The following is a 14,165-nucleotide window of genomic DNA, read 5'->3' as shown; positions in this document are numbered from 1 at the left end:
TACTATAAAGTCTCACCCCAGGCCAGGCGTGGTGACTCACACCTGTAATCCCAGCAGTTTGAGAAGCTGAGGCAGGTGGATCGCCTGAGCCCAGGAGTTCGAGACCAGCCTGGCCAACATGGCAAAACCCTGTCTCTACTAAAACACAAAAAATTACCCAGCTATGCCAGGCGCGGTGGCTCACACCTGTAATCCCAACACTTTGGGAGGCTGAGGCGGGTGGATCACGAGGTCAGGACTTCAAGACCAGCCTGGCAAAGATGGTGAAACCCCATCCCTACTAAAAATACAAAAATTAGCCAGACATAACGGGTGCATGTAATCCCAGCTACTCGGGAGGTTGAGGCAGGGAACTGCTTGAACCCGGGAGGCAGAGGTTGTAATGAGCTGAGATCACACTACTGCACTCCAGCTTGGGCGACAGATAGAGACTCCATCTAAAAAAAAAAAAAAAAAGAAAGAAATTAGCCACATGTGGTTACACATACCTGTAGTCCCAGCTACTCAGGAGGCTGAGGCACGAGAATCGGTTGAGCCCGGGAGGCGGAGGTTGCAGTGAGCCAAGATCGTGCCACTGCACTCCAGTTTGGGCTACAGATGGAGACTGTCTCAAAACAATAAAATAAAAACAAAAAAAAATTAGGTCTGACCCCAAACCCACCTCCACAAGCTGGGAGCTGTTCTCCCAGTTGGCCAGAAGAGGGTGTGACCTGCAGAAGACACTTACTTTTTCAGGAAGGACAGTGTGGGGGTGAAAAAATAGGCAGGCATGCCAAGTGGTGGCACTTCCTGGACTGTGGAGCCCACGCACTGACAGAGTAGGACCAGGCACACTTCCTTTTTTTTCTTTTGTGATGATTCTGGCTCTGTCAGCAAGCTGGAGTGCAGTGGCCCCATCTTGGCTCAGTGCAGCCTTGACCTCTGGGGAACAAGCAATCCTCCCACCTCAGCCTCCTGAGTAGTGGGACCACAGGAGCGCGCCACCACACTCGACTAATTTTTGTATTTTTTGTAGAGACAGGGTCTCACAATGTTGCCCAGGCTGGTCTCAAACTCCTGGGCTCAAGTGATCCTCCCACCTGGGCCTCCCAAAGTGCTGGGATCGCAGGCATGGCCCCCACATCTGGCGCAAGCACAGACACACTTCTGGTGGTCACGTGTGTTGGAGGGTCCGGGGCCAGGCAGCCACTGGCAAAGGGAGGTGGTATGGCTTGAAGAGGATGCCTGGAGGGAAAGCAGGCAGGCAAGCCATCCAGGCAGCCCAGGCTGCCGGGAGCGCTCTCCAAGGTCCTGAAGGGACTGCCTCTCCTCTCCTCTCCAGACAGGAAGCCAGCACCTTGCTCAAGTTCTAGCCAGCACCCCTGTGCAGCAGTGGCACCATCCACCACGCAGCGTCTCACAGCCAGGAAACTACCAGCGGGGGAAGCGCCCCATCCACAGAGACACAGACCATTGTGGAAAATTCACACCAACATCACCCTCTCCTCTAGTACTCACAACTCTTTTTGTCATCTAAGGACACAAAGGGCGTTACAGTCAACATTATTAGCTCACAGTTGAGAGTTAGTCATATTTAGAGTCATGGAGGCCTGGGGAGAACAGGAAGAAAAAGTCTTGGAAGGAACAGCAGCAGTTCCTTCCCCCACTCCCACCCCTACCCCTCTTGCTCTCTCCCACTGGATGTCCTCAGAGAAGAAGAGGTCGGAGTTCTCTCTCTCCTTCTCCGTGTCAGCTGGGGCTGCTCACTCACTACTCCAGTTCGCCACTGTAGGCAGGTGCTGGTCCTTACTCCCCAGCCAGCTCATCTCAGGATTCCTCAGATAAAGCCCGTCAAAGGGCCTGAGGGCTGACGTGGGTAGCGGTGCTCTTCAGCCACATATCTTTCTCAGCTATAACTGGCAACAAAAAACTAGCTGTTTGCTTCTTCCCTTCTCTTTTCACCTTACAAAGCCTTTTACCACCCGTCCCCCAAAGTAGCGGAAAGAGAATCTGGGAGAAAACGCTTTCATCTTCAACTGCTCAGGGCTCGCTTGTTTCTGCAGTGACTTTCCGCTGGCATCATCTCCACACCAATGAACCTATTTCCTCCTAACCTGGGCACTCATTTTAAAAAGAATTCACTTGTCACATAGTCATAGCCAAGCACAAAGAATATGCCCAATGGTAGTTTATTTTGTTTAACGAGGGATTTTTCTCCCTAAAAGGGGTACTAACAGCATAAACGTGTTTAAAATGGAAGCAAAGCACACCACTGCCTCTGTCATCTGAGCTCCCCATTTACAAGGCTGGTAGAGATTCACAGTCCTTGTCCAGTGGGGAGCAAACAAGGCCAGGAGGGCACAGTGGCTGCGTTTTAGGGGACGGATGGAAAATGTCTCCGGATAGCAGGTGTTTTGTGCGCGTGTGTGCGCGCAGGCGCCTGGGGGGATCTGATTCTGACTGTGGGTGTGTGTGATTTGTGTGGGCTGAGGAATCTGGGCCGGTGAACGGGACCTGAGTATGAGGGGGAGAGGCTTGGGCGTGAGATGACTCATATCTCTCAGGGTGTAGGAGGGTTTATTGGAGGGGGAAACTTTTGATTCGAGGGGTTCTGTGTACACAGCACCCAAAGGAAAGATCTACCTGTTCAGTGCAGCATAGGCATGCATGCTGGGTCTTAGGGGGCAAGGGGTCCCGGGCAGGGTATGGGTGAGCACGTCTGTACAGAGGCATTCACCTGCAATTCTGGGCCACCATACCCACAACAGAAGAGATATGAAGGAGAGGAAAGAACAGAAGGTATTTCTGCACAGGGGCATTTAGAGAGAGGTGTACCTAGCAAAAGCTCAGGCTCTGGGACAGCTGTCCTGAGTGTGTCCCGGTTCCTCCCAAGCCACACCCACTCAGAGCCTCCACCTCCCAGTGTGGAAAATGGGAACAACAAGAAAACCACCCTCTAGAGGTATAAAAATTAAGAGCTATAATTCATTTAAACTTGCCACAGGCTTAACACACAGTAAGTATCTGATGTTGCTATATATCATCATTTACATGATCACCATTCTCATGTCCAGATATTGGTTCTAATAATGATCATTACAAGTGACATGCACTGCCTAGGAACTGTAATGATAAAACTAATGGTAAATAATAATGAATGCTTATTATACTCCTGGCATAGCCATGCACCCCATTCTCAATTTATCCTCACCCACCTTACAGGTATTGTTATCAACCTTTTGTAAAGATGAAGAAACAAGCTCAAAGAGGTTAAGTAACTCACCCAAGGTCACAAAACAGGGCATGTAGGGCAGGGATTGAAGCCCAGGATGCAAGCTAGGGTTGACTTCAGGCAGGTGGTCCTGTACCCCACACCCCCGGGCCTCACCATGCAAATACTAGAAGCTAGTCAGCTCAGTCAGGGAGTACCCTAAGGGGAGACACACCTGGAGGAGGAGGAGGAGTTGGCACAGGTGGCCCCAGCTGAAATTCCACACCGATTCCAGCTGCACGTGGAATACACTGGCTGTTGGTGCATCATTCATGAAAATCACCATTTGCCCAAGTCAGCACCAAGAGTTGGGCTAAGGTTCCAGAGCTTTGCTGATGGCTGCCCAATATTTGCCCATCTCTTGTGCAAAAGAAAAGTTGGAGTGGAGCTACGACCATTAACTCCTTCCTCACTGCCCCTCAGACACCACTGTCACCACCCACCAGTTGACTAGGAAGGAGGCATGCAGGCCTCTGCCCTGTTCTGGCATTCCCCACACCCTTCAGGCTCTCTTCATGGCCTGCCTGGGGATACTCAGTGCCACAGTCACTCCAACAGGAAGCCGACAGCCCTCCAGAAAAGCAGCCCAGATGTCCAGGCCTGAGTCCTCCAGACCAGAAGGGTCAATTCCATTTCCTGTCATGCCATGTCGCCAACCAAAAGGAAGAGCCAGCTTTGAAGCCCTCCATCTGCATGCCTGCCTGGCTTCACCTATGGGAGAGCCAAGAACTGCAAACCCCTTGAGAGAATGTTGACAATCTGGGCTTCTTCCAGGCAATGTGGTATGGAAGCAAGGGGGGTTTGGCCTCAGACAGATCGGGAACCCCTGCGGCCAAAGGCTGTGGGCCCTGGACTCCTGAATCACATAGCCTGGGCCTCACTGGCCTCATCTGTAGAATGGACACAATCAGGCAGGACCACCAGGAGGGGAAGGGCTTAGGGGAGCAGGACGCTGAGGGAGCTGGCTGGCTAGAGTATAGAGCCCAGGGAAGTCGACCCACAGAGAAAAACGTCCCTCCCCTTAACCCATCAGATCCTAAACTCAGGGCCAGCCACAGAATCAGATCCTCTCTTCCCCAAAAAGTCACAACACAGTGCCACCCCTTCTCCCTCAAACATAAGCTCCATGAAAGCAAAGACCTGTGTCTGCTTTGCTCAGTGTGGTTTTCCCAGAGCCTAGCACACCTGGCTCCCGGGAAGCGTGCCATTAGTATTTGTTGAATGAAAGAAATTATTCCTCAGGACACTGGAGATGTCTGGGGAGGGTGGGCAGAGCGAGGTGCCTCACCCCTAGATATTCTCAGGATCTGGGGATCAGAGACAACGAGAGCCCTGGGCCCTCTCCTCTCCATGTCCTGCGTGAGTCAGGCCTGCACAGTCCTCCTGGAGCCAGCTGGGACGGGAGCACTCCTGAGGATGGCTCTGCAGAGCCTCATGGCCAGAGTCTGAGGGAGACAGCAGCCCCTGGGCTCCAAACAGCCCAGCTGGAAGCGCCAGGCTGCCTGCCTGTCTCAGCCACCCACATCTGCTGCCCGGGCCTCCCTGTGCCTGCACACGCGCGCTCACACACACACATACACAGGCCCACAGCCTGGAACCAAGGGAGCACCGACTGCTCCCGCCCGTCCCTCAGCGCCCCAGGGTCAGGGAAGCTCTCTAACCTGCTCCATGAAAACAAAAACGGCACAGAAAAGGCCGCCTGAGACCGGGGCTGGGCACGGCTTTGACAGGCAGGAGCATTATATAATTAACTGCCCCAGACTCCTCCTCCTCTTCGGGTAATAAGGAACCCTGCTTTTCAGTTGCATAAGCCAAAATAATAATTACTCTCCAGCCGCCCCCCCACCCCCCGCCACTCCTGGATGTGGCCAGGGAGCAGGTGTTCCGAGCTTTCTTCATGACACTCAGAGGCGGCGATCGGGCGGGGAGGACCGAAGCACACGTTCGCTCAGGATTTTTATTCCCGGCAGAAGCACGAGTCATTGCTGCGTCTCACTCCCTTCCCAGGCATCCATGCCTGAAACAGGCGAGCTGCCCGAGGGAGGCAGGGGACCTACGCCTCTGAGAATGAGCTCCCACATGGGGGTGGACGGGTTGGGGAAGCCAGTTTGTTTGTTTGGGGTCTGGCTTCCAGGAAAGGCCCGGCTCCGTGCGTGTCAGGTGCACTGAGGAGTGGATATCCGGAGTATCTGGGCAGGCGGGCAGCTGCAGAGCCAGCCAAGGCTCCCTGCACAGAAACCATCTTACAGCGGCAGCGGCAGCGGCAGCGGCAGCAGCAGGAGCAAGAGCAGGCAGCTCCCTGGCTTCCGGCCCCGGCTCTGCCCTGAATGTGGTGGCATCTTAGAATGAAGGAACAGACCGATTCCCTCAACTAATGGTGAAAATGATGCAGCCACTGAAAGGCGAGATTCCTGGGCTCTCACTGAGCAGATGGGCCTCCCTCCTCCCTCCAGCAGCCTGCTTCGACAGCGCTAGCCCGCGTCCAACCACCTAGAAGTTTATTGCCTGGCTGTTTTGGTTCGGGTTGGCATCCCCCGCCCCTAGCGCTCCCCATCACTCCCTTTCCCTGGGCTTGGGCCGATTCGGGCCGAGGAAGGCCCTCGGGCGCCGCCGCAGGAACACCAGAAGCGAATCTGGGGCCTGATTGACGGGGGGCCTATAGGGTGGGGGGCAAAGCCAACAAGGGGAGGGGCCCTCGCCCAGCCCCCTCTGCCCTTGTTGGGTTCCCCGGGGCCGCGGGCCCAGCCTGGCCCTTCTCACAGGTATCCGGCCTGCTGTGTCCGACGCAAGGATGCTCTGCTGGGCCCCCCTTGGTTCGGCCCCCTGAAAGCCCCCAACACCCTTCAGCTGGCACAGGGGCACTGTTCCCACCAAGCAGCGGGGCAACCTGTAGCCAGGAGCCACCATGGCCTCCAGGGAAGCCCGGGAAAGGCCGCCCCTGGTGCCCACGGCCCAAGCGGAGGGCGCAGCTCAACTTCCCGGGAGAGCCACCGAAGGAGCGCGATCGCGGGCAGGTCCCCTCCCGCCCCGGTCCGTCCCGGTCCGTGGCACCTACCTCCGTCCGAGTAGGTTTCGGTCCCGTAGCCGTCCTGCAGCCCGTTGCTCCAGGTCCCTTCGTATTTGGCCCCGTTGCCCGCGCACTCCCGCACCCCGTAGCGCCCCTTGAATCCGTGCGTCCACTCGCCCTTGTACACCCACTTCCCCTTGCTCTCCAGGCCGATGCCGTGGCGCTTTCCCTGCGCCCAGGTGCCCTGGTACGTGTTGCCGCTGGGCCAGGTGTAGACGCCCAGCACCTCGAAGCCGTGGCTCCACGAGCCGGTGTATTCGCCCTGGCCCTTGGGGCCGGTGCACACGCCATGGCCGTGCGCCTTGCCGTCCTCCCAGCCTCCGCAGTAGGACCCTCCGTCGTCAAAATTAAACCTGCCCCCACTGGACATGCATGTAACTCGGTTCCAGATCCCGCAACCGGCGAAAACGGACTCAGGCGATCGGCAGAGCGGAGTCGCGGCCGCCGGCGGCCCCGGGTCGCGAGCGTTTCCCGGAGGAGAGGCGGACTCGGCCCCGGAGCGCGGTCTCGGTCGCGGGCGGCCGCGGCGCCGGCTCCGGAGGAATTTCAGTCAATCGGTGGCGATTATTTCTTTTCGAGCTGCGCCGCGGAGCCTGACCAGCGTCTCGCGCTCCCGCTGGAGACAGGACCGGAGGGGAGGGGGAGGGGAGGAGGGAGGGAGGGGGCAGGAGCGGCGGCGGGGCCCGCGGCTCCACCTCAGCGGCGAGGGCCCCTCGCCGGCAGCCCCGCGGGGAGGGCGCCGCGCCGAGGCCGGGCAGGGGGCGGTTCAGGCCCGGGCCGCGGCCCCCCACCTGCGGCTGCCGCGCTGCGGGCGCCCGAGGGCGGCGGCGGGGCCCGCGGGCGGCGGCGGCACGGGCGGCGGCGCGGGCGGCTGCACCATATTGGGGGCCGCGGGCCGGGCGCGGGGCGGCGGCGGCAGCAGCAATGCGGCGGCTCGGGCGGCGGCGGCGGTGGCGGCGGCGTGCGCTCTGGACCCGGCTCGCGCGCTCAGGCCGCGCGGCGCGCGCCCGCACCCCGCCCGCCCGCGCGCCCCCGCCCCAGCCCCAGCCCCCGCCCGCCCCCGGAGCACGGCGGCCCCGAGAGGGGCGCGGCCCAGCGGGCGAGGGCCGCGGCAGGACGCGCGGGCGGGGACCCCGGGCGCCCCGCCCTCCGCGCCCTCCGCGCCCCCCGCCCCGCGCTCCCCTCCCGGGGCTTTCCCGGAGCCCCCGCCGGCCTGGAATCCGGGGTCCAGCTGGGGCGCCCCCGCCCACTCCGGGACTGGGATTTAAAGGTACAGGAACTGCGTAATGGGAAGGCTCCCAGCACCCAGGGCGCCCTCGGCCCCCTGCAGGGAACCTGGCGGTGAGGCCCGCAGAGCAGGCCCCGCGAGCTGGGCGCCCCTGCCCCTGTTCGCCCCCGCGAGTCGCCCCTCCCACTGGGCTCGGATCTGCCCCGCCTGCCCCTGACTCGACTGAGGCCCTTTGCAAACCACAGGTGGTTTTCTCCGGTGACAAACAATCCTTCCTTCTTCCTTCCGGGCAGCTTGGGTCCAAGGGTCGGGGGAGGGGGCTTACCCCAGAAAACAGGGATTTGTCGAATCCCTCTCCCCTATAAATTAAGTGAGAGTCGGGACACGCGCACGTATCTTGGAGCAAAGTCACCCGAATTCCGTGCGCCCTGGCCAACAGGTAGCTCCCCCCACACACTCGGGGACAGTTGCGCTTTGGGGGAGTGGGACCCCCATTCGGGCGTTTCTGGGTCTCTCTCCACACATACTCTCACCCTCCGCCACCCTCCGAGAGATGGTGTCTGGTTCTTGGATCCGAGCATCCTGGGACCCATTTAAAATGCATTTCCTGGACCATAAATCGTCAGGCAGAAGCCGGCGGCCCCAGCCCTCCTGGAATGCTTGCAGGGAAATGGCAGCAGCCCGGTGCTGTGGGCTGATGGGGGTGGGGAGACTACACAGGGTCCCCGCGCTGGGAGTGTGGGCCGGTAACTTCACAGCGCGGTGTGCCAGGAACTGCAAGCCAGGCCTGGAGCCTGAGATTAGGACTGGAAAAGAGGTGCGCTCCGGAGCCTCCAATCAGCCAGAGGCCTTGCTCAGCTCTTCCCCTGTGGAGAGAATCACGATGGTCCCCACTCTTGGCTCACCGGGCTCTCAGGAAAATCAGCCCCTCCTTGGAGTCCCAGAATTCAATCTCAACCTCTTGCCTTGGGCACCGAAGCCCCCTCCCCAGAGTACAGGCGGCTAGGAGGACAGTCACCTCCTCATACACCCACAGTCAACGAGGGACATTGAGGGCAATGGGCTTACTTTGTTTTGTTTTGTGCAGTTAGAGTGATTCAGTGAGCTTTCTAGCACTGTCTCCCTCTGCCCCTCTGCGGAAATTCTCTACACATCTGCGGTGGCATCACAGGACCAGCTACATCTTGGACTTTATTGGAAGCTGCCAAATCGCTTTCCAAACATCTGGAGCAATTGACCTCTTACCCTGCAGCGTGCCTGGGTTGGTGGTTCTCTATTTCCTGGCCGACACTGGTGTCCTCAAACTTCTGATTTTCTTTCCATTTATTTTATCTTGTTCATCTAAATGGGGATGAAGAGCATCTCTGCGCTGTTTCATGTCCATGAAAATTTCCCTATTGTAAATGTGTGGGCCAAAGGAACTACACCCTTGTCCTCAAGAGATTCAGGTCCAAATCCTGGCCCCGGGCCCACGAGCAGTGTGGCTTTGGGCGGTCACCTAATGTCTCAGAGCTCCGTTTTCTCATCTGTAAAATGGAGATGACATAGTTCCCGTAGGGTTACCGTGGGAATTCAAAAGCTAAGCACCCAGCATGCAGTAAACGTTCTGGAAGTAAGAAGTAATGTTCCTGGAGGCCAGCCGCGCAAGGAGGGTCATGGATTCCTGCGTGAGAGGCCCAGCCCTCTGCCTGTTGAAATAAACATTGCCACCACTCCTATGCTCTACTTTTTATTTCTTCCATTTTATTTCCAACCCTTTTGCTGCTGAATCAGCAGCCCGCCTTCACACAAACAGTGGATTGCAACTGAGCTCCTACTGGAACACAGTGATTACTTCCAAGCAGTTACCAGTCAGCACCTTCCACCTTCAGCCAGTGTACACTCCACTCCTTTGCAGTTCCAAGCCCCTGTCCCCAACTCCAACTGACCCTTTTTCATTTCCTGTAGTCCATCACTCCAGCACTGACAGGCTGTAGTCTTTGAAAGGCAGCTATTAGAGGCATTTGTTCTGTGCAATTTGGAAATCATTCCCCTGTAAAGTAGGGCTGGCAGTATTGATTTCATTTGGGAGGAAACTCTCCAAGCCTATAAACATAGTACCACCCAGCCATTTAAAAACAAAAGCCAGGGAGAAAGATAAAAAAGCTGTAACCCACATGTGAGCCAGACACTAGGATAAGACAGCACATTGGTGATCTCGTGGATTCGACTGATGTAGAATTGCACACTCCTTTTTAAAAGACTCACTTAGTCCCACCAAGGTAAAGTGCCTTGCCAGAGGGAAAATAATGACTGGACAGGATTCAAGCCCACGTCTGCCTGGCCTTCCAACCTGCACCCTTTCTGGCCTCCAGGCGTGGGTCCTTGCTCTTTTGACTGGTGCCTCTTCCCATAACAGTAGACCATGAACTCTTTCCTGTCTCAGCTCCAGAGAGGCTCCCTGACTGTACTGCGGAAAGGAAGTTCCCCCTTCATCCTACAAAAGCCTGTTGGTCTCCAAAGAACTGAGCCACAATCATCTTATCTGTGCTTGCCTTCTTGTCTTTGCCTGTGTTTACCATAACACTGTGAAATGTCCACAAGATCCCCCATTCCACCTGATCTTCTTTCAGTGTGGGGTTGACACCCTCCTGTTGAGAGGAGGGCTCTGCATTCCCTTCCCCTGAATCTGTGCCAGTGTGTGATTATCACAAAAGTGACATAATGTGATTTCAAAGGTCAGTTCATAAACAGCAGCACAGCTTCCACCTCATGATCTTGGGGTGGTCAAGCTTGAAACCGAGTCACCATGCTGTAAGGAAGCCTAAGCAGCACCTGGACATGCCAAGAAGGAGAGAAACAAGGTCCTCCAGCCGACAGCCCCAGCCAGACACCCAGCCAGCAGCCAGCACCATTTGACAGCCATAAAAGTATGCCATCTTGAAAGTAGACCCTCCAGACCCCAGGCAGGACACCCACCTAAAACCACATGGAGCTGAGACAAGCATTCCCCATCACATCTTGTCATAATTTCCATTTTCTGGGAGGAAAAAATTGTCATTTGAAGCCAGGCATCACACAAACTGTGACCCAGAGACCAAACCTAGCCCACTGCCTATTTTCATAAACAGAATTTCATTGAAATACATCCATGGCCATTCATTTATGTGGGTCTAGAGTGGCTTTTACACCACCACGTAAGAGTGGAGTAGTTGTGACAGACACCATATAGCTCATAAAGCCGAAAATATTTACCATGTTGTCCTTTACAGAAAACGTTTACCAAGTCCCGTGTATTAGTCTTTGAGGGACATCATAACAAAATACTGCAGACTGGGTGGCTGAAATGACAGCAACGTCTTATAGTTTTGGAGGCTAAAAGTCCAAGATCAAGGCTCTGGCTGATTCAGTCCCTGGTGAGAGTTCTCTGCCCAGCTTGCAGATGGCCACTTTCCCACTGTGCCATGACCCCAGCCTCTCTCTCTTACTGGGCCCTGCATCTCTGCTGCCAACCAGTCTGCCTCGTGTTTCTGCCCTCCACAGACCAGCTTTCTCTGCTGCAGTCTGCTCTTCCCATCCTGAAGTCACTAATCTGGACTCTGGGGATCCGGATTCCTGAGTCTTAAGAGAGACATTCAGCCTGGGTCATGTGTCCCTTCCTGACTCGATCAGCTGTGTGCAAGTAGTGGGAGCCAGGGTCCTCCCTTGTGATGGCAGAAAAGATGTGATCAACATTTCTAGTGCAAGTAGAGGAAGCAAATTCTGAGCCCCAAATTGGGGTATGAGTTCTGTCAATAAGACATTTAAAATTGAGAATGGAAGAGATTTGAAAAAATGATAAGCATGATTTTACTTCCTTACTTACTAAGATCTAGAACTACCCATGACTCCAGATAGCACTGTCCCTGGTCATTCAATTTCAAGATGAAGATAATTATGAAAAGAGGAGTGAGAGGAAAGAAGAAGATGGGGATAAAGCAGAAGCAATTTGGATGGATTAGCAAGAAGGAAAAAGAAAGTTTGTGATGGCAGTAATATAAAGGATAGTGAAGATGATGATGTTAGTGATGATGATGATGGGGATGATGGTGTTGGTGGTGATAATTATAATGATGGTGATGGTGGTGGTGATGGTGATGATAATGGTGTTGATGATGGTGATGATGACAGTGATGGTAGCAATGGTGATGGTAATGATGGTGATGATGGTAATGGTGGTGATGGTGATGATGGTGATGGTGGTGGTGATGGTGATGATAATGGTGTTGATGATGGTGATGGTGATAATGGTGATGATAGTGATGATGGTGATGATTATAGTGATGGTGATGTGATGGTGGCAATGGTGATGGTGATGATAGTGATGGTGATGATGGTGGTGACGGTGATGATTATAATGATGGTGATGATGATGGTGATGACAGTGATGGTGATGTGATGGTGGCGATGGTGATGATAGTGATGGTGATGATGGTGGCGATAATGGTAATGGTGGTGATGGTGATGATTATAATGATGGTGACGGTGGTGGTGATAGTGATGATGGTGATGGTTATAATGATGGGGATGGTGATGGTGGTGGTGATGGTGATGATAATGGTGTTGATGGTGATGGTGATAGCGGTGATGATGGTTGCGATTATAATGGTTTTGATGATAATGGTGATGATGGCAATGACAGTGATGGTGATGAGGACTATGAGAACGGTGATTATGGTAGTAATAATGATAGTGATAATGGTTACATTTATATGCCTGGCTCTGTGCTGAACACACTTTATCACATCATATTTAATCCTAAAACAACTTTATGAGACTGGTAGTATTATCATTTTACAGATGTCATCTGTAAAATGTCATTAAAGCCAACTTACTTACCTAAGGTGGAAGTGAACAAGCAGTTTACGGCAGAGCACAGGCTTGCAGCCACCACACTTTTCTGTCTCAAGTGTGTCAATCTCCCCTCGCTGGGAAAAAAGGAGTTGTCTCTGGCCAAGCCACATATTTGTATAATGTAAAGAATACTTAAATAGCAAATGCCCAGATAATGACCACCCAGTTCAAGGAATTAAACATTATTGAACCTGCAAATCCCACTGTGTGTTCCTCTCCAACCATAACCTTCTCCTCCCTCCAGACTGAGCCATTAACCTGAATTTGTGATCACTTTTGCTTTTCTTTATAATGCTACCACCTGCCTGTGTGCGTCTTAAGCACCGTGGCCTAGTTTCTCCTGTTTTTGAGCTTCATGTGATTGGAATCAAACCAAATGCATTCTTTCCGGCCTAACATCGTGCTCGAGATTCACCCATGGGGCTGGGTCTCTAAGGTTCATTTGTTCTCTTTCCTGTATAGTATTCCATCCTGTGAATATCTCAAATGTGACTTAACCCTTCTACTCTAGGTAGACATGAGAGTTGCTTATAGTGGCCGGGCACAGTGGCTCATGCCTGTAATCCCACCACTTTGGGAGGCCAAGGCAGGCAGATCATGAGGTCAGGAGTTCAAGACCAGCCTGACCAATATGGTGAAACCCTGTCTCTACTAAAAATACAAAAATTAGCCGGGCATGGTGGTGCGTGCCCATAGTCCCAGTTACTAGGGAGGCTGAGGCAGGAGAATCACTTGAACCCTGGAGGTGGAGATTGCAGTGAGCCAAGACTGCACCACTGCCCTCCAGCCTGGGCAACAGACCAAGACTCCATGTCAAAAATAAAAAATAAAAAATAAAGTTCCTATGGTTTGTGGCTGTTTTTGTTAAAAAACAACTGCTTTTACTTTCTTGTCTGTGTATCCTGGAATGAGTGCACACATCTCTTTACTGCAGAACACTCATTCACTCTCAGCCTTCACCATAAACACCCTCTCCGGGGTCCCTGGAGCCACTTTAGGTGTCTGTGAGCTCCGTCAGCACCTGTGTACCCCATTTATAGCATATACCACTCTGCCATGTAATTTTCTTTTTACTCACCATCTCATCCATTCAAAAGGGGAGTGGGGAGCCCTGCCAGATTTCCCTTCTTCTCTCTCCTTCTCTCTTCTCCTCAGCAACTGCCATGATGTCTGGCACACAGTAGGGGTGCAATCGCTACATTTTTGAGTAAATGATAAATGAACAAACAACTACATGAATGGGCAGTAAGCATCTCCTAAACATATGTTGAATCAATGCTTGTCACATAAAATGAATGGTGCAGTCTGAAAGGGCTTTTAAGACACTCAGCTGTGGCTGTTTCTGATCTACGTTTTGACCTTGTTTGACATGAGCTGATATTGCCAACATGGCACTTGGGGATGGCTGTAGAGAGAGTTACAGATGTCCCACTCACCCCTTCCTGCTCAAAAGAGGATGTCAAACACATAAAGACATCCATGCCAGGCATGGTGGCTCATGCCTGTAATCCTACCACTTTGGGAGGCTGGTAGATCACCTGAGGTCAGGAGTTCAAGACCAGCCCTGCCAACATGGTAAAGCACCGTCTCTACTAAACATACAAAAATTAGACAGGTGTAGTGGCATGTACCGTAGTCCCAGCTATTTGAGAGGCTGAGGCAGGAGAATCGTGTAAACTCAGGAGGCAGGGGTTGCAGCGAGCCAAGATGGCGCCACTGTACTCCAGCCAGGACGACAGAGTGAGACT

The 14,165-nt window shown here is 53.9% G+C and overlaps 1 protein-coding gene across 2 annotated transcripts in view; it reads right to left on the bottom strand.

Annotated features, from left to right (window-relative positions):
• Window positions 1-7,306, bottom strand: part of JPH3 (junctophilin 3) — a 102,989-nt gene extending 95,683 nt beyond the window's left edge. The window contains exons 1-2 of one of the 2 annotated variants that reach the window (XM_010333695.3): window positions 6,306-7,111; window positions 1,673-5,740 (exon numbers count right to left, since the gene is read on the bottom strand). In XM_010333695.3, coding sequence (XP_010331997.1) covers window positions 5,670-5,740; window positions 6,306-6,687 — 453 coding nt within the window. In that variant the 5' untranslated portion in view covers window positions 6,688-7,111 and the 3' untranslated portion in view covers window positions 1,673-5,669. Of the gene's footprint in view, window positions 1-1,672; window positions 5,741-6,305 lie in introns of those variants that run through there. The other variant, XM_003922829.3, reaches the window with a different exon arrangement.
• Window positions 7,307-14,165: the final 6,859 nt, after the last annotated feature.

This window comes from Saimiri boliviensis, chromosome 1 (assembly GCF_048565385.1).
Source record: "Saimiri boliviensis isolate mSaiBol1 chromosome 1, mSaiBol1.pri, whole genome shotgun sequence".
Taxonomy (NCBI): domain Eukaryota; kingdom Metazoa; phylum Chordata; class Mammalia; order Primates; family Cebidae; genus Saimiri; species Saimiri boliviensis.
Note: the sequence above shows the minus strand (reverse complement) of the source record. Positions and strands in the feature narration are given on the sequence as shown.